Consider the following 25,821-nt stretch of genomic DNA (forward strand, 5'->3'; position numbering starts at 1 on the left):
TTAGAATGATGATGATGAATTCTTAGGAATAATTACTTTTCCAAGTACACAACTACAGAAAGCTAACCGGAACATGTGAATGATGTAGTAAGACTGTTTGGCTGGCTGATTTATTGTTGCAAGGAGAGCAAAGATCATATTGCATCATTATAATGGTTACAACTATATGCAGGGTAATAAAAAACAAATAGCTACTAATAAGTCAAGAGCCAAAAGCCTTTATGGCATAGCAAGATATTGAAATTTAGAATATTATGGATCCATCCATATCTTCTTCTTCTTCCTAACATGGAATATAGGCCATGTGGCCTGTTCCGGTCTCATGCCATCTCTTTCTTGATCTATTTAGCTATAATATATGGATCCATCCATATATTATAGCTAAATATAGAAAGAAACTTAAGTTATTCTCTTATGCATAAATTTTTTTAAAGTCTCATAAGCTCTCTAGTAAATTTCAAAACTTTTAAGTTTCTTTCCATGTTTTATAAAGTGGCTTGAAAATTTTCCATATTTGGTCTCTAAAGCAGGATTTTCAGAATATACAAAAAATAAATAAAAATATAAAAAAATTATAAAATTAATAAAAATAGAAAAAATCCTTGGCCCACTTATGATACTAATGTATGATACTATGATACACAATCTTTCATGAGTGGGAATCATATATATATTTCTTTTTTTATTTGGCTTCAAAATATGGATGAATCCATAATATCCTCTATTTTAATAGGTCAAAGTGAAGCCTTTCAATTCCATACTATTTTTACTCTAGTCTAAAGGCTTCAATTTAATTTTTTTAAATAATTTAAGTTTAAATAATTTTACTTTTGAAAAATAATTTAAATGAGAGCTCACTTATGAATTTAACTTTCTAAACAGTTCAAAATGCTTGTCAAGTCAGCGAAAAAATCTAAGCACTAATAAAATGCAAATACAGCTAATTCTCTTTTTACAAGGCTTTTTCTTCACAATTTTTAGATAACACGGTTTAGAAAACAAAAGCAATTATATTTTTACACTGTATATTTTGAATTAACATGGTTCAAATGGCGATTATTTAAAAAATTTCTGTTTGAATTCAGTTCTATTAAAAAAGATTATTTCCATTATAATTATCATTTCCTAGTATGGTACATATGTATTTAAACTTGAATTTTGGGGAACCCCCCCCCCCCCCTCAATGTTTTAAATATCAGGGATAAACTAGATAAGAATAATTTACTGACGGTCATTGACAAAAATATTTTCTATTTTGGATTGCATCAAACTTACTACGTTGGTATTATCAGAATTGAAAGCTACTTGGCCAGAATCTGTGAAAAAGAAAAACCTTGTACCTTTGGATACAACTGAATATCCTAATATCATCAGATTAGCACATGCAGTTGGCTGAGAAGGATTTGATGATTTTTCATCTGCAGATATTGAAGAATTGATGGTTGACAAGGCTGTTAGTGATGACAAAATAATAGAAGCTGTCCTTGAGAATCTCTATGAAAAAGAAAAAAGTGATGATGATGAAGAGATTCTACTCACTGCAGGATTAATTAAAGGGCTTCAAATGGCTAGTAAAATTGCAAATTCATTTTCTTGCACATAATCCAAATACTGAACGAGCTGAATATCTGGTGTGATATGAAGAATTATACAAAAATCTAGTAAAAACAAAATTTCAATGATTAATTACAGAAGTTGTGGTAAAAAAAAAAAAAAAAAAATCAACCTTCAGAATTACTGGAAATTAGTGCTAATTCAGTTCCTTTTACTGAAGAAAATATTTTGCCATTGCAGTATTAACAGGACAGCCAAAGTGTTTCAAGTGATGGAAGTGATTTAATTCCAGTTTCACACGAAAGAATGCGGCTATTGTCAAAAAGTGACAGCGAATAAACTTGAACTAATAAATATGCGGCGATGTATTTGGACCTTTTCTAATTTCTGCTTTATTAGTGACACACTATTTTCTTTAAGAGATATATATGTTTATCATCAACAAATTCCTGACATGTACCCTCAGAGGATATGATAGTACTACATGAAAAATTTACATCATTACTAACTACCTATCTAAAATATTCCTCCAAATCAGTCTGTCAGCTGTCAAGACTCTTCTCAGATCTTATATTTCTATCTTCTCAAGCACTTTTTACCATATCAATGCATCTATATCTTGGTCTTCTTCTGGGTCTTTTTCCTGCCTACCTGGTAGAGAACACTTATTTTGCTAATCTTTCCTCTCCCATTCTGTTCAAGTGCCCATACCACCTGAGATTAGCTCTGCTAATGCATTCCTGGATGCTGACAGTGTCAAGTTCTTTCCAAATATCCTTGTTTTTAATATGATATTGCCATTGATGCCATCTGTTCATGCCCCTAATCTTTTTCAGGACTCTTATATTTGCAGTCTCTAGCCTTTGATCAAGTGTTTTACTTCTGATCCAGCTCTCAGATCTATAAGTTAAAATTGGTTTGAACACTGTCTTATATACAGCTAATTTAGTGTTTTGAGTGATTTCTCATTATTCCATATAAATTTATTCAGTTGACTTCCTACCATACCAGCTTTGTTGATTCTGTTGTCTATTTCCATATTTAATTTACCATCTTCACTAAAAATTGCCTAAGTGTTTTACTTGTTCTATAGGTTTCCATTCACAATGCAGTTGATATTTTCAATGTTTCTGCTTATTTTCACTGCCTTTGTCTTGTTATTACTGACTTTCATACCATATCTATTACAACAGTTATTCAATTTAGTCAGGGAATCTCACAGACTTGTAGCAGATTTATTTAGAACTATAACATCATCTGCATGGCTGATGTTATACCATTCAAGATCAGTACTCATTCAAAACTATGCAATTTTTCTGAGTTTGACAAGATGTGCCTATTTTACTAATCAAAGAGATTAGTAAAAACCATATTTCTTTCTAGAGTGAAGTGCTGGTGCTCTGCCAGAAAATGACAAATGGTAATGAATGTTGCATTATTCACACATAGGTGTGTCATCAGTCCTCAAAAGATAAGAATGTGCATGATGACTGCAAGCCATGCAGAGCCTAGCAAGAACAACATTCTCTCTTCTCTTAGCTTCCTGCCATGATGACTGCCACTGATTAATTAACTTTGCTATTATTAACTGTCTGTAGTCTGTATAGAGAAATTAATTACAGGTAGTAAGTTGAAAAGTATGAGCTGACCTAGCAACTACATTTGCAGTCTCATTTCCCTTAATTTCAAGAATACTAATATGTTCAGGTAATGTTGTTAACATTCATGCCAAAACTTGCATACTCTCTTTCACATGCATGCCAAATGGATGAATGGCAGTCTGATGTAATATGGAAGTTTCCAATGTAGGGAAAAAATATGTTTAAGTAAATGACACAGATAAGAGACAACTTTCCTTTGAAGCAACACAGCAAGTTCCTTCACTTCAGCATAAGGACTTTGAATAGTGATTGTGCAAAATGCACCAATAATAATCTGTATACCCTGATGATAGATAGGATCCAACCATTGCAGGGTGCTCACCCTAGACTTGGGACCCATAATCAAGCTTTGATAAAAAAGAAGTGCATGATGAAGTAGAGCAAGCAAAGTCAATCTGTACCCCCCCTCTCCTCCAATTCTGTACAGTGTGTGAAGGATATTCAATGCTCTTTTGCACTTTAACTATGGGTCTGGATGACGAATGTGTTTTTGACAAAAGTGTATACAGTATTTTTTGCTAAAAACTTGAACCCTTTACTAAGAGTTCATGAACATATACAATCAACTGCTTGTTGATAATGTCATTGAATGACTCTCATTCATGTAAATTGTGACATCTTAACAGAGATTTGGGGAACACTCTCTTCTTGGTGATATGGCTGATATAACGTGCTTCTCACTCAGACTTGGCCAGAGAAAACATTTTTAATAAAAACAGAAAGATGTTACCATGAGACGGAAATCACAGAGTTCTTATATACCATATCATCAAGCTTCTCCAGGCTGTGTCATAATCTTTATCCATGTCAAAGAAAACTGAGACCAGATTTTCTCATTTCAGGAGCATGTTTCTTATACACAATTCTAACCAGACCAAAATTGCTAAATGGTCCAATATGGAATAGTATCTATGAAGGCCACATTGCATATTGGAGATAAGATCATTGTTTTCTAAATACTAGAATAATCTGGCATTTACCATTTTCTCCAATATCTTAAGAAAAGTGAATAAAGCAACAGGTTGGTAATTAATAGCTTTCATGGATCTTTCACTGATTGTGGGATGGCAATGACAATTGACATGCCATGAATCTAGAAACTACTCCATATGGAAGTATTCTGTTTCATATAGTAAGAGAAAATGTACAAATGGATAACTGTATCGCTGTAGCCCATTTGTAGAAAAGTTAAGCCATCACTTCACTTGCTGTTCTTTTAATATCAATAATTCAGGAGGATATAAAACTATTGCTGAGATTCTAGCAAAGCTTTTCCCAATCCCCTCCCTCAAGTATCTGTAATTGCTTTGAAGTCAGTAACTACACATCCATTCTAGACAAGGGTAGACAAATGGTGTGCTTTACATCTATCATTTATTTTCCAGTTTGTATCCCATAAAAAAACTTTTCAAATGCTTGCACATGATAGTGGATATAAACTTGATCCATGAATGTTTTTAAACTATGACATCTAGCATAACATGCTTTGGCCTGACCACATATTTAAGAGCAATGAGATTTGATGTGGTAGGATATCTTCGAAACATACCTGAGGCTTTTTTTTTTTTCGTTTTGCTGCTTACCACTCAGAGTTCCACCATGGCATTGGATAGAGTGGAAATCAAGAGGAAGTGTTTAGGATTGCAATTGTTGTTGCCTAAACAATTTCGTATATCACTGCTTCATCAGTATGTGTTGGACTGATTGCATCAGCATTAAAGTTTGCAAGATAGTAAAAAAATATTCCAGTCAGCAGTCCGCTTTGCTGGGTATCTATGTAGAAGAGCATGGTTCCTCTGAGGATACAGCGTAAATCACAGGAAAATGATAGCTACCATATATGTTCTCTTCAACATCCTATGAACAGTACATATATATATATTTCATATGGGTTGGATTTGTGCAAATAGAAAGATACAAACAGAAAAAATGAATATATATACTAAAACTAGATACTAAAAATCACAAATTTAAGTTCAGATTGTCTCTAATCTATTGGACTGTGTCCAGGGTAGCCTGAAAAAGGCCTGTCAATGTGCCCTTAAAACTCTGCAGTGGGCAGTCCTTGATAATATGATTGATGGTCTGTTGATCAGCACCACAGTCACATGTTGGTGATTGACACAAGCCCCACTTGCACATCATGGTAGCACATCTGGCATGGTCTGTCCTCAGACGGTTGAGTGTGCTCCACTGTTGTCTAGGCAGGTCAAAGCCAGGGGATCCCACAACACTGTAATGAGGTGTCCATTTTTTTATTGTTGAAGTAAGCCAGCGATTCTTGCATTCAGTTTCAGGAGAATATGTATCTGGTTGCTGAGTTTTCCAGATCGGGTTGTGGGGCTAAGCGAATAGGTGGTAGATTTTGGAGGTCCTCATGGTAAGATGCTATTCCCCATACATTTTATCCACTCTCTGTTAGCGGCAGGTTTTCTCCTCATGTCTGGTATTATGATGTTAGAGAGTGTTGGTAGCCATTCAACAGGTGTAGACTTTATGCAACCCATGATAATTCTCGTGGTCGTTAAGTTGCACATTGACCTTGCTGACATGGTGACTCGAATACCATACTGGAGCACAGTATTCTGCACAAGAGTACACTAGGGCATGGGCAGCAAATTTTAAGTGTTGGCTCCTGCCCCCCCCGCCCAAACACACAAGCTTCCTGATGATATTGTTCCTAGTTTTTAGCTTTTGGCAGACATTTTCCGGGTGTTTTCTGAAAGTTAAAGAGCAATCTAAGGTGACTCTGAGATATTTTAGGTTGGGGTTGTACTTCAAAGTTTCTCCTTTGAATGAGACCTTCAGCCATTTATCAGATTAATGATTGTTCAAGTGAAATGTGCAAACTTCAGTTTTAGAGGGATTTGGGCAGAGACGCCATTTGGTGTAATAGTTGTACAGAACTTCAAGGTCAGAACTGAGCACAGTCTCAGCCTCTTTCAGCTGTTTAGTCCGAGTTGCCAAAGCCAGATCATCGGCGTATGCGAACTTTCACTTCTATAAACATGGATATATTTGGTCCTAATTTCTTTAGGATAGGATGCACTAATCTTTATGTTGTTAGATGTTTGCTGGATTCTAATTGCTATGTCTTTAGGAGTGATCTCATCGACTTCTTTCTTACTGACTATGAAAACTTAGAACTGATGCAGTTCTGAGTTTTTGTAGTAAGGCCCAACAGTGGTATAGCTAGAGCTTTTGCCGCCCCTCTCAATACATACCAAAACTATAAAACAGTATAGGGAAATAAATTAAAACTGTTGATTTTTGAAGTAAAACTTTGATTCCAACATTCTAAAATGTTATTTTACTTGATTTTCTGTTAGGAAAATCGATGACATTGTTGAAGTCTATTTCATCACTCAGTTGCTGTTCTATAAAGAGTATGGTACGATTTCTTAAATGCAAGGTACTCATTGTAGATCTTAGGTAATTCTTAATCAATTTTAATTTAGAAAAACTCCTCTCACAACTAGCAACACTTACAACAATTGTGAGGAAAATTCGCAATAGTATTACAATATTTGGAACTGAGTTCTTGAGACTATATTTTAGAATAAACTGCAAAAGTTAAAGGGGACCATCCTTCCAAGTCTGTTTCATTTTGCATAACAGCAAACAGAAATAAAACTCTGAAATCTTTGTCTCTCATCGAGGAATCCTCTTTATTAATGTCATCGCGATCATGATTTAGTTGACATTCGTATTTATCATTCAAAAGATTCGATGGAGTAAGGAACAGGGCCGACCCTAGAAATTTTGTCGCCCCCTTGCAACAGCATATTTTGCTTCCCCTTTCCTCTAAAAAAAACTCTTTTAATGACGTTTTAAAAGCCACGATGTTAAGCTAGTCTTCAACATGTCTGAGTGTAAATTCTAAATAGTAGCATTAGCTAATGAAAATTCATAGTTTTAATGAAAAATTATCATAAACTACAGTTTTTACAGAAAGAGAGACACAATTAACCCTTCAAAGGTGGAATTTTGTTCTGAAAATGTGCATTGACATGGGTAATTAAAATCAAGCGAAGAAGAGTATACTCGTCAAATGCAGAGTAAATGCAATTTTGACATCCCAAAAAACTCGACACCCCATGCAAATGCATGTGTTGCACCGTTAGTAGAGCCGGCCCTGGTAAGGAAGGAATAATTTTCAGCAAGAAGATGAAGCTGTCGAAATGATGCGGTAATTTCTTGGATCACTCTGTCCAGTGGGGGGGGGGAACATTTCTCTCCTCAACTCAGTTTCGTATGATAATTCAGTATCTCGTGATTCTTCACCTGCCATCAGTTTCTTCTTTCTACAGCGATGATCCATGACTATCCCCAGATCATCGCAAATTTCTTTGGCAAAAGCCACTGAATTGTTAATTAATGCATTCCTATTTTCAGTTAAAAATACCTTTAAAGCCTCGAGTTTTATGTCACACTGATGAAAAAAAAAAAGCGTTTTCACAAATGTGCTGACTGTGGTGCTGCTGCTGAGACACAGCTGCCGCGTTATAAGCAATATACAAATAAAGCAATCGCCGTGCCATGTGTTTTATTGTTTTATTTTTAAGAATTTGAATTATAGCATAATAGGAAATGTAACCGTTTTGTTATATTTATATTTTATTTATTTTAGTTGTAAGTATAGTTGTTAAAACTAATTATTAATTACGTAATAAAAATTACTAAGTTAACATAAATAAAAAAAATCGTCAAAAAATAAAATTGTGTCTCATGCGAAAACTCCCAAAAAAAGTGCTGCCCAGGGTGGACTGTCCCCCCCCCCTTCCAATCCCCCTACCTATGCCATTGAGGCCCAAGCCTTTGCGGCTGGAGTGGGTGAAGTCTAAAGTTTCGGTTGTGGTTTTCCAACGTTGGCATCGTTGTTCATTAAGCATTTCTAAAATTCTTGTTCCAGTTTCAGGATCTGGATCTTTTTTGGATTTTTGGAATAGTTCCTTAGTTTCAGGAGTCCAGCATGGGATGTACTGTTTCCGAAAACCTCTTATATACATTGTTTTGCAGCACCTATAAGTACTCCTAAAAATATTTGTAATTTTCAACTTCAGCTTGGATCCAACAGATTCAATTTATTTAGACTACTGTTGCTAGTTAGCTTTACAAAAATTACATCTTGGTCTTTCCACAGATTGTATAATCGGGATTTGTGTTCCATAGCAGGTCTATGTTGAGATCCTGAAAAGTTTTCAAGTACTTTCCTATCAGTGGGTAAAGGATTATCCTCAGCATTACAAATGACAAAGCAGAGGTCAGGGATTGAGTCTCTCTTTCATCTAAATGATTTAAAAGTTCCAGAGTCTTTTGCATCAAAAACCAGTGATAGCCCAAGGCTTTCACCATTCCATCAGTCTGATACTGTTGATATAATTTTTGCAATAGCCCCATGAGTAATGTTGACTGTTAAAATCTCCTATGTAGACTGCTGGATGATGGTGAGCAGGAAGAGCTGGGATAGATCAAGTTTGTTTTTGTGGTTTGTAAACTGACACTATGGTTTAATAAATTTAGTTTAATCCTTTATCCAAGTGTGAGCAAACAAAGTTTGCGCCTGAAAGTATCTTCAGGACTGGGTTAAGGTGGTACACACCAGGGCAACTCGTTGCAAAGGTGGAGCAAGCTACCAACAATCCTATCCTAGTATCTCCTATAATGCAAAACACATCTCCTTGCGGATATGTCTATTGTTATGCATTAAGGGAAGGGCCACTACCCATGCATTAAGGGAAGGGCCACTACCCATGCATTAAGGGAAGGGCCACTACCAGACATATCCGCAAGGAGATGTGTTTTGCATTATAGGAGATACTAGGATAGGATTGTTGGTAGCTTGCTCCACCTTTGCAACGAGTTGCCCTGGTGTGTACCACCTTAACCCAGTCCTGAAGATACTTTCAGGCGCAAACTTTGTTTGCTCACACTTGGATAAAGGATTAAACTAAATTTATTATACTCTAACCAAGTGAAAATAAACTTTTGACACTATGGTTGTGCCAGCTGCCTTTGCTGTGATGATATCAGTGTTATTATGATCAGAAAAGGATAGTATTTTGCAGCTTTCCATGTTCTCCTGCACATATATAGCAGAACATATATTGGTGACAGGATGTAGATCTATGAACAGTGAAAGAATACAAGGGAACAGATCATAAGATCTATTTGCAGATTACAAATATACAGCCATGTCATTACTATCAAGTATATGCTCAAAAACCAGGCCTTGCCCATTTGTGTTGCCACTACCTCGTGGAATACTGTATCCATTAAAGTCATTGTAAGAAGTATGGAGTGAGTCAGTTGCAATAGAACATTATCAAGTCGGAGTTTTAACCAACCATGCACATGGATCAAATAAATCAAAAATATATGCAAATATAGGCAAAAATAATCAAAAATATTGATATGAAATCCATATCAATATAACCAAAAGGTTATATTGACTATGATGGACACTTTGCATCAATGTAAATAAGGAAATATATACATGTCCAAGCAAATACAATGGTTATCTCAGAACTGTTGATAAAATGAAACATATTGTAATAAGCAATCAGAGTGAGAAATAGATGGCTACCACATCAAGAGCAGTGTTAGAGTGGATGCACTGAAAAGGAGTATGGTTACTTACAAAGACAGCAACTTCTTCATGAGCATGTCCATCTGCAATTCTATCCTTATGAATAATAGTGAAATGTTTTAAGGTGGGTCTATTTTAAATATGTACATCATTTACAGACAGAAACAGACTGGTTTATGTTTTTACAACATTCTTAGAGTGGAGCTGTCTTGGATTTTTCAAACACATTGATGATATCAAGGTTGTTGGTCTGTTAATATCATCAATATATTCGAAAAACCAAGACAGCTCCACTCTAAGAATTTTCCTATTCTTTTGGTATCATAGACTATGCCAATTTCCAAGAGGCTGAGGTCTTAGCTTGGTCTAGCTTGTATTTGTCATTTTATTTGGGGAAGTATGAATAGTCAGTGTCCACCTTTTCCTCTAGAAAAATATTTAATACATCTGACATGTATGGGTCGATTCCTGTATTTAACTTACATTCAGTGGATACAGAAGTATCCATTTTTTTCTATGTCAGTGGCTGGTGTTTTTTCATTCTTTGGTGCCCTTGCCATAACTTTTTGACGAGTGGGTTCTCAGTGGGATCATTTTAGTTGTTTCAGAGTGCATTAATCTCCCCACAACCTATTATGGTCAGGTGATTAGCATGCTCCATATAGAAGTACTCATGATCACAGAATTCGGTATGCTGAAATTATTGGACAAGTCATACAGGTTTGTCTCACTTTTGATATTTTTAACTGCACCTTCTCAGCATAATAGGATTTCAGGAAGGGTGCTGAGGTGACTAACTTTTTCTTGGCAACCTGATATGAGATTTTATTTTGATCGGTTTTTATCTTATTTTTGCTTTTCATCCTTCCATCTTTGTCATGCATGGAAGTAGACTGTATAGACTCCCTCAGAGTTGACACATATGTTTCTTTGTAGAGCAAGATTTATTATCATGTTCTTTACTACCATATCAGGCACAGATGGTAGAGACATGATAGGTAGTTTGGGAATGCCCATATTTCTATTATTTAAAGCATTAGTGCATTAGTTATCTCAATTCTCCTAACAGGAGAGTTGAGATAACCTTTCATCAATGTTAGAGGTTTGGGTATACAAAATATAACAATGATATTCCTTCATAGGAATGGTCACTTGGTTCTAACAAGGAATATCATTGTTATATTTGGTATACCCAAACCTCTAACATTGATGAAAGGTTATCTCAACTCTCCTGTTAGGAGAATGTGTCACTCTTTGATCTTTAAGCTCTGAACATATCTTTTCATCTCAAACATCAAAAGAATCTCATCCTGATATCACATTACACCTTTAGAATAGTTGTGTTTCACGTATTATCATAACTGATTGCTCACAATAGTTTTTTTTCAAGTGTTGCCAGCATGATGTTTCAACAAGAATATTACTGGCTATTGGAACATAGATTTTTTAATTTTTTTGGGAGATCATGACAGTCTTTCTTAACCCTTTTGAATAAAGAAGAGTGACATATTCTGTTATTACCTTTTTTCATCTGTTACATGAGTGATAAAAAACATTGGTATATTTAAATGCATATCAGAAGTCATTTGTTTATTCCTGTTATAAAATGATAATCATCATCATCATCACATTCCTGACATGTACCCTCAAGGGTGTACAGGATATGATAGTAACACATGAAAAATTTACATTATTACTAACTTCCTATCTACAATTTTCCTCCAAATCAGTCTATTACTTGTCAAGACTTCAATATTATCATTATCAGATCTTATATTTCTATCATCTAAAGCACATTGTACCGTATCAATCCGCCTATATCTTGGTCTCCCTCTGTGTCGTTTTCCTGCCAACTGACAGAGAACACTTCATTTGCTAATCTTTCCTCACCCATTCTGTTTAAGTGACCATACCACCTGAGATTAGCTATGCTAATGCATTCCTAGATGCTGACAATGTCAAGTTCTTTCCTAATATCCTCATTTTTAATATGATATTGCCATTGATGCCATCTGTTCATGCCTCTAATCTTTCTCAGGACTCTCATATCTGCAGTCTCTAGACTATGGTCAAGTGTTTTACTTGCTCAGATCCATAAGTTAAAACTGGTTTCAACACTGTCTTGTATATACAGCTAATTTAGTGTTCCGACTAATTTCTCCCTTGTTCCATATGAATTTATTCAATTAACTTCCTACCATACCAGCTTTGTTGATTCTTTGTCTATTTCCATATTTAATTTACTATATTCACTAAAAATCGTGCCTAAGTAGCTGAAATGTTTTACTTGTTCCACAGGTTCCCCGTTCACAACACAGTGGACATTTTCAACAATTCTACCTATTTCCATTGTCTTTGTCTTTTTAATGCTGACCTTCATACCATATCTATTACAACAGTTATTCAATTTAGTCAGGGAATCTTGCAAACTTGTAGAGGTTTTATTTAGAACTATAACATCATATGTATAAAGCAAAGAGCTGACATTAACATCTCCAATTCTCATATCATGTTTAATACCACTTTCCTTCATAATGTGATCCATATAGATAATGAATAACAGAGGGGATAATATACATCCTTGTCTCGCACCAGATTTAACATTAAACCATCTTCCTGTACTTCCTTCAATTCTAACTGCTGACTTACAACTCAAATAAAGACTAAGTATTGCTTGATATAATGCCCCACTGACACCATATAACTGCAGCGTATTGAATAGCTTCTCTCTTGGCACCTTGTCATATGTCTTTTCAAAATCAACAAAACTTAAATACAGATCTTTGTTATATTCCCATGCTTTCTCGACTATTTGTTCTAAAGTAAAGATCTGATCATGACAGCCTCTATTTGGCCTGAATCCAGCTTGTTCTTCACCAAGCTTTTCTTACACAATTCTACTCAACCATTTTTCAAGTATACTTGCATAGATCTTGCCAGGAACACTCAGGAGGGAAATCCCTCCATAATTCTCAATTTCAGTTTTATTTCCCTTTTTATATATGGGTACTATTAGAGCTCTACTCCAATCATGGGGAATTCGTTCCCTCTGTCCAAGCTTTCTGAACAATACAGTGCAGCCACTGTAAGACTTTTATACCACCATACTTCAGCATTTCTGGTCGAATATCATCTACTCCTGCTGCCTTTCCACATTTCAAGCCTTTGATGGCTTTTTCTACTTCAAGTATGGATATGAATTCCTGATGGTATGCCCGTTGAGTGTTTTTTTACCACTGTGCTATCACTGCTTGTTTCATTTGGCAATTTTTCGAAGTAATTACTCCATACTTCAAGGATATCTTTTTCTCCCATTTCATGTCACCTTTATCATCTCTAACTCCTTTTACAGCACTCTTTCCTCCATTTCTAAGCTTCTTCAACAACCTCCAGAATATCTTTCCACCTTCTTGATATTTATTTTCTCTGTTCTTGCCAAAGTCCTCCCATGACTTTTGTTTAGCTAGTTTTACACAGTGTTTCGCTTTTTTACATTTGTCTCTGCATTCTCTAAGAGCAAAAGCTGACTTATTTGCCAGGAACTTTTGATATGCTTTCTTCATTTCCTTCACTACGTCTTTAACTTCCTCTTCCTCTGTCCACCATGGATTTCTGATTTTTCTATCCTTGCAGACTAGCTCACCACATGCCTCTCTGGCTGAATCAATTAGGGTTTTCTTCAAGGCTTGCCACTGAATCATCAAGGTTTGGCTCCTGTTCTCAAACTCTTTCATTTTTTCTTCAATAATCTTTGTGTATTTTAGTCTACAGTTCACATCTGAGAGCTGTTCGACTTTTACTCACTCTAAAACTTTCTTACAAGTTCTTCTTTTCAAAATGAAATTCAATTTTATCCTGCTCAAGATTAAATAGTGATCACTTCCAATTTCAAATCCCATCTACACTCTGGTGTCCTGCACCAGGGAGAAAACATCACTATCAACAATAACATAGTTAATGAGACTTTTCTTATTCCTTGCCTCTTCTCTCCATGTGAATTTGTGCACATTTTTATGTTGGAACATGGTGTTAGTAATAACCAGTCCATGTCCTGAGCAGAAATCCAACAGGTATTTGTCATTATTATTAGCTTTGCTCTTTTCTCCAAATTTTCCCAAAATATTTTTGTATGTCTGACAATCATTTCCTACTCTGCTATTCAGATCCCCAACAAGGACCAACTTTTCCTTTTTCATTGTGTCAGTTGCTTTTTCTAAAGCATCAAAAAATTCCTCCACTTCTACCTTAGTAGATCTTCTGTGGGACCATAGGTACAAATAAGTCTCATTGTCCAGGTCCCCATTCTGATAATATTTGCCCACATCACTCTACTTGAGACTGCCTGCCATTCAAGAAGATTAGCCTCGTATTTTGTGTTGAATACTATGGCTACTCCTTCTTTTCTTTGATTGTCATTGCCTGAATATAACATCTTGTATTTATTGCTCAGAAAGATCTCACCAGTTTTTGTCTTTTTTGTTTCAGTCACCCCTATTATGTCGATCTGGAACTTATCTAATTCCTCAGCTAGCTCCATTTCTTTGCCATTCAGGCTTCTTACGTTGATAGTACCGATCTTTAACTCTGGTGATGTTAAGTTAGGGTGTGCTTTCAGATTTGTTCCATTAGCTGACTTTTTGCTGTTCGTCCTGGTTCCCTGGCGAAAACAACGGGGGCCTTGTTTAACCAGGTGACACCCCAGCCGGTATGAAATTTTGTCATGTTGTGCCATCATTTTCTATATTGGTTTAAGCCAATAAGAATACAATTTGGTTGGCTAAATCCCAAATTGCCAGCCCACCCTCATTTGTTCAGTATCCAGGTAGATACCCAACAGGGTGCACCACGAGAAGGTGTGGATTGGATATTAGGTCAGAAGCCCGGGTCGGTTCTCTGCATTCCTTTAAAGGCTATGTGGAGGTCTTCTCTTAGTTATACAGCTTTGACTCTTAAGCACCGCCATTATCAAATGATGTATATGGTATCTGTACTAAGTTGGGGACCTTGTGAGGGTCCCTGAAAAATTTGAGGATGAAGGATTCATACTTAAATGGAATTGGTTTGATACCAGCAATCCCCACTGCATCAACTCTGAAATTGACTGCTAGGGTTATCCTGGATGCTATATCAGCATTGCAGCAAGGTTTGAGCCAAGTCCCTCGACCACACGTTAGTAGATTTACTTCAATACTGTTAACCTTGCTGACAAGTCCACCAGTGGAATAATCCTGACTGAGCATCTAAGATTGTCATCTTGCTGAAACAGGAAGCAAAAGTAATGCAAGCCTACTATGATTCCCCCCCCCCCCCCACTTCCTGGATGTTCAATACGTTGCACTGTATGTTAAACATGGTGGCTGGGCATTGGTTCCAAATGATAGTGGTCCAGAAGATGGGATAATAAAAAAATACATGGAGAAGCAGAGCAAAGAATATCTGAAAAGTACAGAAAAAAAAGAATGAAAAGGGCAAGTGCTATTAATGAGGATCCTCCACTATAAATGAGTGTCCCATGTAGTAAGAACCCTGAAGAATAACATTAACACAAAACAATCAGAAACCTGTTTCATTTCAGCATTCACTTGAACACATGTATACCAACATATAATATTTTATTTGAGGAACAAATATGCTTCATTTTCAGAAACATGCATTGTCATGTTTTTTTCAAAACTAAATAATTTTTTTCTTAAATATGAAATTGAAAATTCCAAGAGTGTAATCATAAATGTTATAAGGTTTTATAAAATAAAGGCTGTACTCACATCCAAATCCCATCTGAACCGTCTGGCTAACAATAGTTCCAAATTTATTAGATGCAGTGCAGTGATATTTCCCCCTATCAACTGACTGCCGTGGATCATGAATTATTAAAGTACCATCAGTCTGAGTATAACGTACATCATCCAGAGGATTGATGGGATAGCTAACTAAAGCATCATTTTTATACTCTTCCTGAAAAGAAAAAAATGAAAGATCTCTTTAAAAAAATGAGAATGCATACATATGCAGGCACTCACCTGACTGATTATATTTTTCAAAACAAGATTTCAAGTATCAAATGTAAAAAAAGAACAACTCAAAGGATCTTTCTCATAATTTGAGCACCTTAGCCACAGTTAGTATTTTAAAAAAAAGATAAGAATAATGAAACGAAATTTTAAAAACTCTCTTAATTTAAAATTTAAAACTCTCTCTCTCTCACACACAAAAAAAAACATTCACTACATTTTATATACTTAAACTTTTGATTCCGTTAGACTGTTTCAATTGTGATAAAAGGTATCCTCCTAACATTACAATATGGTCTAAATTATATTATTATTATTTCGGGCAACTCCAAGGAGTTGATAGACTCATCGAGGGAGACCCTAACATCATGTCAAGAACAACTATTCGACATTCACACAGTATCTATCACACCTCGCCTTGAACTCATTCACAGTCGTAGCACCTACAACAGACTCTGGCAGCTTATTCCACTTATTCATCATTCTCCAAGTAAAAAAAACCTAGCTCTAACACCCCTGCTAACAACATTCTTGCCCAGCTTCCATGTATGGCCCCTAGTCCTCCCACCACTAGTCCTATTCTCAAAAATATCTTCTGGATTAATCTTATACAAACCCTTCAGTAATTTGAATGTCTCAATCATATCACCCCTTTTCCGCCTATCAACCAATTTTTGCAACCCACACATCTTCAACCTGTTCTCATAAGGTTCATTCCACAGACCTGCTATCATCCTGGTCACTGGTCTCTGGATCCTCTCCACCTCCTCCCCATCAAGAAGAAACCCTAGCGCCCTATAAGACCCCATGTCCAGATGGGGTCTTATAGGTCTTATATAGTAGTCTAGATGGGGTCTTATCAAGGCTTGATATAGAGGAACAATAACTTGTTTGTCTCTGCTTGTTAAAGTATTTTTCAGCAACCAAGTGATTTGATGAGCTGATTTAGCCACTTTTGCAATGTGCCCCCTAAACTTCAACTCCCTATCCACCAACACTCCCAAATACCTCGCCTCATCAATCTCCTGGAGTACGGTTTTCCACCAATGTGATATACTGCTGCTAATCTTTTCACTCCAAAATGCATAACCTTACACTTTGCCACATTAAACTGACATCCATTTTTCCTAGCCCTGTCCTCAAAACTATCCAAATCATCCTGCAAAATTTTGACATTGCACTCACAACTGCTCTACCCAACTTTGCATCATCAGCAAACAAGTGAACACTTCCTCTCAGATCCTTTCCTATATCGTTAATGAACAAATTGAAAAGTAGTGGTCCAAGAACAGAACCCTGCGGCACACCACTAGTCACAAGCCGTCTTTTGGACTTCACTCCTGAATAAACCACTCTCTGGTATCTCTCCATCAACCACCCTCCTATCCATCTCACCAACCCAATATCCATCCCCATCTGCTCCAGTTTACTGATTAGAGTTCCATGTGGTATCCGGTAAAGGGTCTTGGCAAGGTCCAGTAGAATCACTGTAAACCCATTACCCTTATCCAGTTCAGCCATCACTGTGTTATAAAACGTGAGCAAGTTACTGAGGCATGATCTACCCTTCACAAAACCATGTTGTCTCCGATACGGTATCCCATTTTCATCTATCCAATCCTGTATTCTTCTCTTGACTAATTTCTCCAAGACCTTGACAACGATTCCTGATATGCTAATCGGTTGGTAATTTACAACAGCAGTCTTGGAACCTCCTTAATGCAGTGGAACTATTTTCCCCTCTTTCCACCCCCTTGGGACTAACCCAGACCCGAGACTCAAATTAAACAAAATGGTCAAGGGTACTGACAATTCTTTAGCCACTTCACGTACGACACGAGCTGGTATACCATCCAATCCCACAGATGTATTGACATTGAGGTTTTGCAACAGACTACTCACCTCCACTTCATTCACCACAATTCCCATATAATCTATTGGTTCATTCATTTCTGCAATATCACCACCTGCAAGATATATTCTTGCAAAGTGCTAGCTCAGTAATTCAACTATATTAACTGATTCGGTTACCTCCCTACCATCGACATTCTTTAAAATCATTCTGCCATATACATTTTTTCTTTTACTTGCAACATATCGAAAAAACTGTTTAGGATTCTCTTTAGCCTGCATGGCCAATGTTCTTTCATAATCCTTTTTTGCTTTTCTTACCACACTTGTTACCCTTCTGGCCTGCGCTTTATACCGTTCATGTGCCTGTCGGTCACCTTTCTCCTTAAATTCCCTCAATAGTTGTTTCTTTTTTTGCAGCTCAAGCTTAATGGTGTTATTCATCCATTTAACCCCTACTTGATTTATTATTCAGACTCTAGGTATACAGTCAGCCATTGCTTCATGCAAACACTTCTTAACTGCCTTCCATGCACTATCAACTTCTAGCCCTTGCAGTTGTACATGCCATGGCACTGAACCAATCAATCTCCTAAGCGTGTCATACTTACCAGCCCGATAATTCCACATGTACCCTGTCTTAATTGTAAATTCCACACTGAGGCCTTGGAGAAATTTAAAAAAAAAAAAAAAAACTTCCAAATAGACAAAACATGATTTTTTGAAAATATGTTCTTGTGTTGCAAATGTATATGAAAGATACCCAATCATATTTTTATGGACAATTTGGTAAATTTTCTTACAGGCATTTCAAGTGTTGTTAAGTCCTTTTTCTTTCTATGCTATGTACACAATGTATAAATAACAATTGGAAATTGCAAATTGAAGCCTAAAGTTTCTGTATTTTTGATTTGGTAATACTGCACATGTTTATTTCACATTATACATCAACTAATGAAATGGCTTCTAAATATAATGAATTTATTAACTTATGCCAGATCCCAGATGTATGAATAATAGGTAGCAAAGCTAAAGATGATTCTATAATCATCGCTTTGTTTTTTTTTTTTCCTTTTTACTATTACTGCCATAAAAGTATGCAAAACCTATAACATATAGACAAGTGGTTAAGAACTTTTATTTGGAAACAGATAAATGTAAACAATGTGAGGGCAGCTATTTTCAGAAGATACACAGGTACATAGAATGAAAGAGAATGAGAAACTGGTCAGCACATTTGGAGCTAGATAGCAAATGGATTTCAACTAGCTGCTCCCGTTTTCATAAACTTAAAGTAGAAGAATGATGAAAGTCACTCCAGCAGAACAGTGTCCATGAAAATATTTACAGAAAAAAAAAGCATAAGGTAGAAAAAACATTTTCAAGAACATGACTGGAGTGAATGTAGGAGGGGGGGGGGGGGGGTCATTCGATTAAGTGGAATGTCCCTTTTCCATCATCATCACCATCCTTTCAAGGGATTTAGGCTCAGTAACCTTTTCCATTCTCAATTTCATCTGATCCTTAGTTGTCCCTGTTCATTCTAATATGTGCAATAAATTTCTTTCTGTATTCATATGTTATCTAATACTGAATTTATTTCCAGTTCTTTATGTATTTCTGTGCTTCATTTTTTATCCTAGAAAGTATAGCTGGCTGTCTTTCATAGGAATTTTATTTCTCCAGTTTCTTTTTTTTTTCCTGCAGTTTTTTATGGTCTTTTTATGGTACAAGTTTCACTTCCATATAATAGAAATCCTGCCAGAATTTTATAAACTCTTATTCTTTTGTGCTTTTGAACTTAGGTTTTGAATGTATTATTGAACATATTATACAATTTTGTACAGTATATGATATAAAGTACTCAAAGTATTTGAAGCAGTTAATTTGTTCTAAAATTTTATTTTCAATCATGATTTTACTTCCAACTGGAGATAGTCTTTTAAAAGCAATGATTTTTGTTTTCTTTTTGTTGACCCCCCACCCCAAAATACACACACACGAAAAATCACAAGCCTTACCATTAATTATTTCAATTTAATTAATTATGTCTGAACTTAACTTTTACTTTACTTTATTCTGCTTCAGTAAGTTAGGACTATAAACTTTTTTAACACAAACTTCTCAAGGTTAGGCTTAAGTTTGCTTAACCTATACCTCACATTGTTAATCTTCACCGTGACCAATTTCTGTTTCCCCCCCCCCACTATGAAACAAACTTTGTGTTATAAGTAAGTCTAATGCATGCAGTTAAGTAAGTCTAATGTATGCAGTTAGGGTGCTTAAGGGTCAAAGCTGTATAACTGAGAGGAGACATCCACACACATAGCCTTTGAAGGAATGCAGAGAACCGACCAGGGCTTCTGAACTAATGTCCAATCCTCACCGTCTTGTGGTGCACCCTGTTGGGTATCTACCTGGATACTGAACGAACGAGGATGGGCTGGCAATTTGGGATTTAGCCGACCAAACTGTATTCTTATTGGTTAAACCAAAATAAAAAATGATGGTACAACATGACAAAATTTCATGTCGGCTGGGGCATCGCCCAGTTAAACAAGGCCCCCGTTGTTTTCGCAAGGGAACCAGGGCAAACAGCGAAAAGTCAGCAACTGGCACAAATCTGAAAACACACCCCAACTCAACATCACCAGAGTTAAAAATCGATACTATCAACATAAGAAGCCTGAATGGCAAAGAAATGGAGATAGCTGAGGAATTAGATAAGTACCAGATCGACATAATAGGGGTGACTGAAACAAAAAAGACAAAAAACTGGTGAGATCTTTCTGAGCAATAAATACAAGATGTTATATTCAGGCAATGACAATCAAAGAAAAGAAGGAGTAGCCAAAGTATTCAACACAAAATGCGAGGCTAATCGTCTTGAATGGCAGGCAGTCTCAAGTAGAGTGATGTGGGCAAATATAAGAATGAGGAACTGGACAATGAGACTTATTTGTACCTATGGTCCCAAAGAAGAATCTACGAAGGTAGAAGTGGAGAAATTTTTTGTTGCTTTAGAAAAAGCAACTGACACAATGAAAAAGGACAAGTTGGTCCTTGTTGGGGATCTGAATAGCAGAGTAGGAAATGACTGTCAGATATACAAAAATATTTTGGGAAAATTTGGAGAAAAGAGCAAAGCTAATAATAATGGATTTCTGCTCAGGACATGGACTGGTTATTACTAACACCATGTTCCAACATAAAAATGCACACAAATTCACATGGAGAGAAGAGGCAAGGAATAGGAAAAGTCTCATTGACTATGTTATTGTTGATAGTGATGTTTTCTCCCTGGTGCAGGACACCAGAGTGTACATAGGATTTGAAATTGGAAGCGATCACTATTTAGTCTTGAGCAGAATAAAATTGAATTTCATATTGAAAAGAATAACAAGTAAGAAAGTTTTAAAGCGAATAAAAGTTGAGCAGCTCTCAGATGTGAACTGTAGACTAACATACACAGAGATTATTGAAGAAAAAATGAAAGAGTTTGAGAGCAGGAACCAAACCTTGGAGATTCAGTGGCATGCCTTGAAGAAAACCCTGATTAATTCAGCCAGAGAGGCATGTGGCGAGGTTGTCTGCAAGGATAGAGAAATCAGGACTCCATGGTGGACACAGGAAGTTAAAGAGGCAGTGAAGGAAAACAAGAAATCATATCAAAAGTTCCTGGCAAATAAGCCAGCTTTTGCTCTTAGAGAATACAGAGACAAATGTAAGAAAGCTAAACACTGTGTAAAACTAGCTAAACAAAAGTCATGGGAGGACTTTGGCAAGAACATAGAAATAAATATCAAGAAGGTGGTAAGATATTCTGGAGGTTGTTGAAGAAGCTTAGAAATGGAGGAAAGAGTGCTGTAAAAGGAGTTAGAGATGATAAAGGTGACATGAAAATGGGAGAAAAAGATATCCTTGAAATATGGAGTAATTACTTTGAAAAATTGCTAAATGAAACAAGCAGTGATAGCACAGTGGTAAAAAACACTCAACAGGCATACAGTCAGGAATGCATATCCTTACTTCAAGTAGAAAAAGATATCAAAGGCTTAAAATGTGGAAAGGCAGCAGGAGTAGATGATATTCGACCAGAAATGCTGAAGTATGGTGGTATAAAAGTATTACAGTGGTTGCACAGCATAGTTCAGAAAGCCTGGCCAGAGGGACAAATTCCCGATGATTGGAGTAGAGCTCTAATAGTGCCCATATATAAAAAGGGAAATAAAACTGAATGTGAGAATTACAGAGGTATTTCCCTCCCATGAGTGTTTCTGGCAAGATCTATGCAAGTATACTTGAGAAACGGTAGAGAAGAATTGTGGAAGAAAAGCTTGGTGAATAACATGCTGGAAATTGGCCAAATAGAGGCTGTCAGGATCAGATCTTCACTTTACGATAAACAGTCGAGAAAGCATGGGAATATAACAAAGATCTGTATTTAAGTTTTGTCGATTTGGAAAAGGCATATGACAATGTGGCAAGAGGAGAGAAGCTATTCAAAAATGCTACAGTTATATGGTGTCAATGGGGCACAATATCAAGCAATACTTAGTTTTTATTTGAGTTGTAAGTCACAAGTTAGAATTGAAATAGGTACAGGAAGATGGTTTAATGTTAAATCTGGAGTGAGAAGAGGATGTACATTATCCCCTCTGTTATTCATTATCTATATGGATCACATTATGAAGGAAAGTGGTATTAAACATGATATCAGAATTGGAGATCAGATCTTTGCTTTATGTGGATGATGTTATACTTCTAAATAAATCCACTACAAATCTGCAAGATTCCCAGACTAAACTGAATAACTGTTGTAACATATATGGTATGAAGGTGAGCAACAACAAGTCGAAGACAATGAAAATAGCAGAAGCAATGAGAATATCAACTGCATTGTGAATGGAGAACCTGTGGAACAAGTAAAACATTTCAGCTACTTAGGCACGATTTTTAGTGAAGATGGTAAATTAAACATAGAAATAGACAAGAGAATCAACAAAGCTGGTATGGTAGGAAGTCAATTGAATAAATTCATATGGAATAAGAGAGAAATTAGTCGGAACACTAAATTAGCTATATACAACACAGTGTTCAAACCAGTTTTAACTTATGGATCTGAGAGCTGGGTCAGAAGTAAAACACTTGGCCAAAGTCTAGAGACCACAAATATGAGAGTCCTGAGAAAGATTATAGGTATGAACAGATGGCATCAATGGCAATATCATATTAAAAACGAGGATATTAGGAAAAACTTGACATTGTTGGCATCCAGGAATGCATTAGCAGAGCTAATCTCAGGTGGTATAGTCACTTAAACAGAATGGTCGAGGAAGGATTAGCAAAACAAGTATTCTCTGCCAGTTTGGCAGGAAAACAACCCAGAGGAAGACCAAGATATAGGTGGATTGATATGGTACAATGTGCCTTAATTGATAGAAATATAAGATCTGATAATGATAATATTGGAGTCTTGACAAGTAATAGACTGATTTGGAGGAAAATTGTAGATAGGAAGATAGTAATGATGTAAATTTTTCAGTACTATCATATCCTTGATTGCACCCCTTGAGAGTACATGTCAGGAATTTGATATGATGATGATGTATGCAGTTATCTACTTTCGCATAAAATCAAATTAGGAAATTTGTTTTTTATTTCTGACTTCACCACCTAATTTGATTAAACATTGTTTGAAAAATAGGTGAGGAAAACAGGAATTAATCACAAAGTATATATATTAATTCTCTATATGCAAGTCGTGACTCGTATCTTATTATGCCCGCAGGTTCTCTAATTTTTTTCGAGATAGTGCATTGGCTAAGGAATAAAACTAGATAATTACAAAACAAAACATTTATTTTTGATCTAGAGCAATAGGTATATAGCACATGATAATTACTGAGAATTTAACTCAAAAGTTTGGTAGCAAACGCACAGAACGTACTGTGCGTTTGCTACCAAAAGAAACTCATTATTATACATTAACATAAAGATGTCTCCTATGACACAACTATGCACATATACGCTTACAAGCTAACATAATTCTTCCTATTACATATAAGCTTACAAGCGAACATTATTCTTCCTATAAGAATCTGTAACATAATATTCTTCCAGCCACTTACAATACTATTTAACACTGTTCCTGATTTTATCACATATACTCTCTTAAATTAAACACACTTAACAACACATAATCTTCCCTCGACTTATAACCCAATTACCGCCTGTTTACAAATAATATATCGCAATCACAAACGATTCCGAGGTACATTCTCTTAGCAAAATACAATTTAAATTATTGCTTACTTGCAATTACCATGAATGGAAAGTCCAATTAGTTCATAGCAAACTACATCAAGACTAGAGTGTCTTCCGTCTGGTCAGTCTTCGTGCTGCTTGGACTGCACTGACGGTTTCCCATAAAATTTTCCTCCGTCGATCTTGCTGGGGGTTCTGCCGTAGCTACCTGGAGTCTAGAGAGAGAGAGAGAGAGGGCTGGTGGTGGAAAAACATGAGGCAGCAGCAGGAAGAACAAGCCTCATGGACGAAGGGAAAGAACCCCAAGGAAGTCAAAAGTAAAAAGCCTCAAAAAAGTCACGATCCAAGTGCTGCATTTGCCTTTTATGTAGATTTCAGCCGTTGGTTCTTAATGATGAACTAACCAGGATTAGACAGTAACAAAATGACGTCATTGCTGGCCATCCGACCATACGATCTTTGGATGGTACTTATACCATCCATAGATCACCGCTAATCTGGCTTAATCCCTATTAAGCTTTACTAACAGGTCAAAATGTATGTGCATTCTTGCAATAAATTTTATAACATCTAATAAGATGTTATAAAATTTACTGTAATAAAAATGCACTAAATATAGTACATTTTTCTTTCATAATTTTAAACAAAAAACTGGAAAATCTATAGCGAAAAATTTTCGAAGTTTAATTTCTCACGAGAGATATTATGCTACAACACCAATGTGCGGGCAAGTAATTATAGAGAAAAATGTAGCCTGTTGGAATGTTTCTTAAAGAGTGGAGGTTGTACTCAGTGCATATGCAGGAGATTGTTCTAACAAATAGAGGTGGATGGAATAAAGGAAGCTGATGAGAAGTTAATTCATTTGTTAATTCTGTTTTCTACTTCTATATTTACCATGCCATCTGAATTAAAGATTGAGCCTAAATAGCTGAAATGCTTTACTTATTCTATAGATTCTTCATTCAGGATGCACCAATGTTTTCAATGTTTCTGCCTATTTTCACTGTCCTGGTCATTTTATTGCTAATTTTCATACCAAATTTATTACAACAGTTATTCAGTTTAGTCAGGGAATCTTACAGACCTATACTGGATTTATTCAGAGGTAAAACATCATCTGCATAAAGTAAAGAGCTAAGATTAAAATTTTTAAATTTGATATCAGGTTTAATGCCACTTTCCTTCATAATGTGATCCATACAGATGATAATTAACAGTGGAGATAATGTGCACCCTCGTCAAACAGTTGATTTAAGATCAAACCCATCTTCCTGTACCTCCTTCAATCCTAACTGCTGATTTGCAATTCAATATAGACCATGTATTGCCTGTTGTAACGTACTATTTACACCATATAACTGTAGCGTTTTCAGCAGCTTTTCTCTTGCTATTTCAGAGCATGCCTTTTCCAGATCTATCTACTAAACTTACTATATTTCCATAATTTCTTGCCTATGTGAAAATCTGATCCTGACAACCACTATTTGGTCTAAACTCAACTTGTTCTTCTCCAAGCTTCCCATCCACAATTTTTCTTAGCCTTTACTTACATATACTTCCATATATCTTATCAGACTACTCAAAGGCAATTCCTCTGTAATTCTGACATTCAGTTTTATCTCCCTTTCATAGGAAAGACAGCTCTACTTCAATCATCTGGAATTCGACCCTCTGATCACACCTTCTGAATAATGCAGTGTAGCCAAAGTAAAACTGCTCCATTTGAGCATTTCTCTTCAAATATCATTTACTCAAGCTGCCTTTCCACATTTCAGGTTTTTGATGGCTTTTTCAACCATGAGTACTGTTATGTACTCCTGATTTCATTCATCTTGAATGTTTCTATTACCATACTATCACTGTTTCTTTCATTCAGCAATCTTTC

At 36.0% G+C, this 25,821-nt stretch overlaps 1 protein-coding gene across 1 annotated transcript in view; it reads right to left on the minus strand.

The window, feature by feature from the left end:
- The window catches only part of Cont (Contactin), a 458,021-nt gene that overhangs the window by 290,984 nt on the left and 141,216 nt on the right, over positions 1–25,821 (minus strand). Inside the window, exon 7 of the mRNA XM_090391248.1 lies at positions 15,570–15,759. Coding sequence (XP_090247374.1) covers positions 15,570–15,759 — 190 coding nt within the window. The remainder of the gene's footprint in view (positions 1–15,569; positions 15,760–25,821) is intronic.

The sequence above is a fragment of the Typopeltis vanoorti genome, chromosome 1, assembly GCF_054136105.1.
Source record: "Typopeltis vanoorti isolate ZY-2024b chromosome 1, IOZ_Tvanoo_1.0, whole genome shotgun sequence".
NCBI lineage: Eukaryota > Metazoa > Arthropoda > Arachnida > Uropygi > Thelyphonidae > Typopeltis > Typopeltis vanoorti.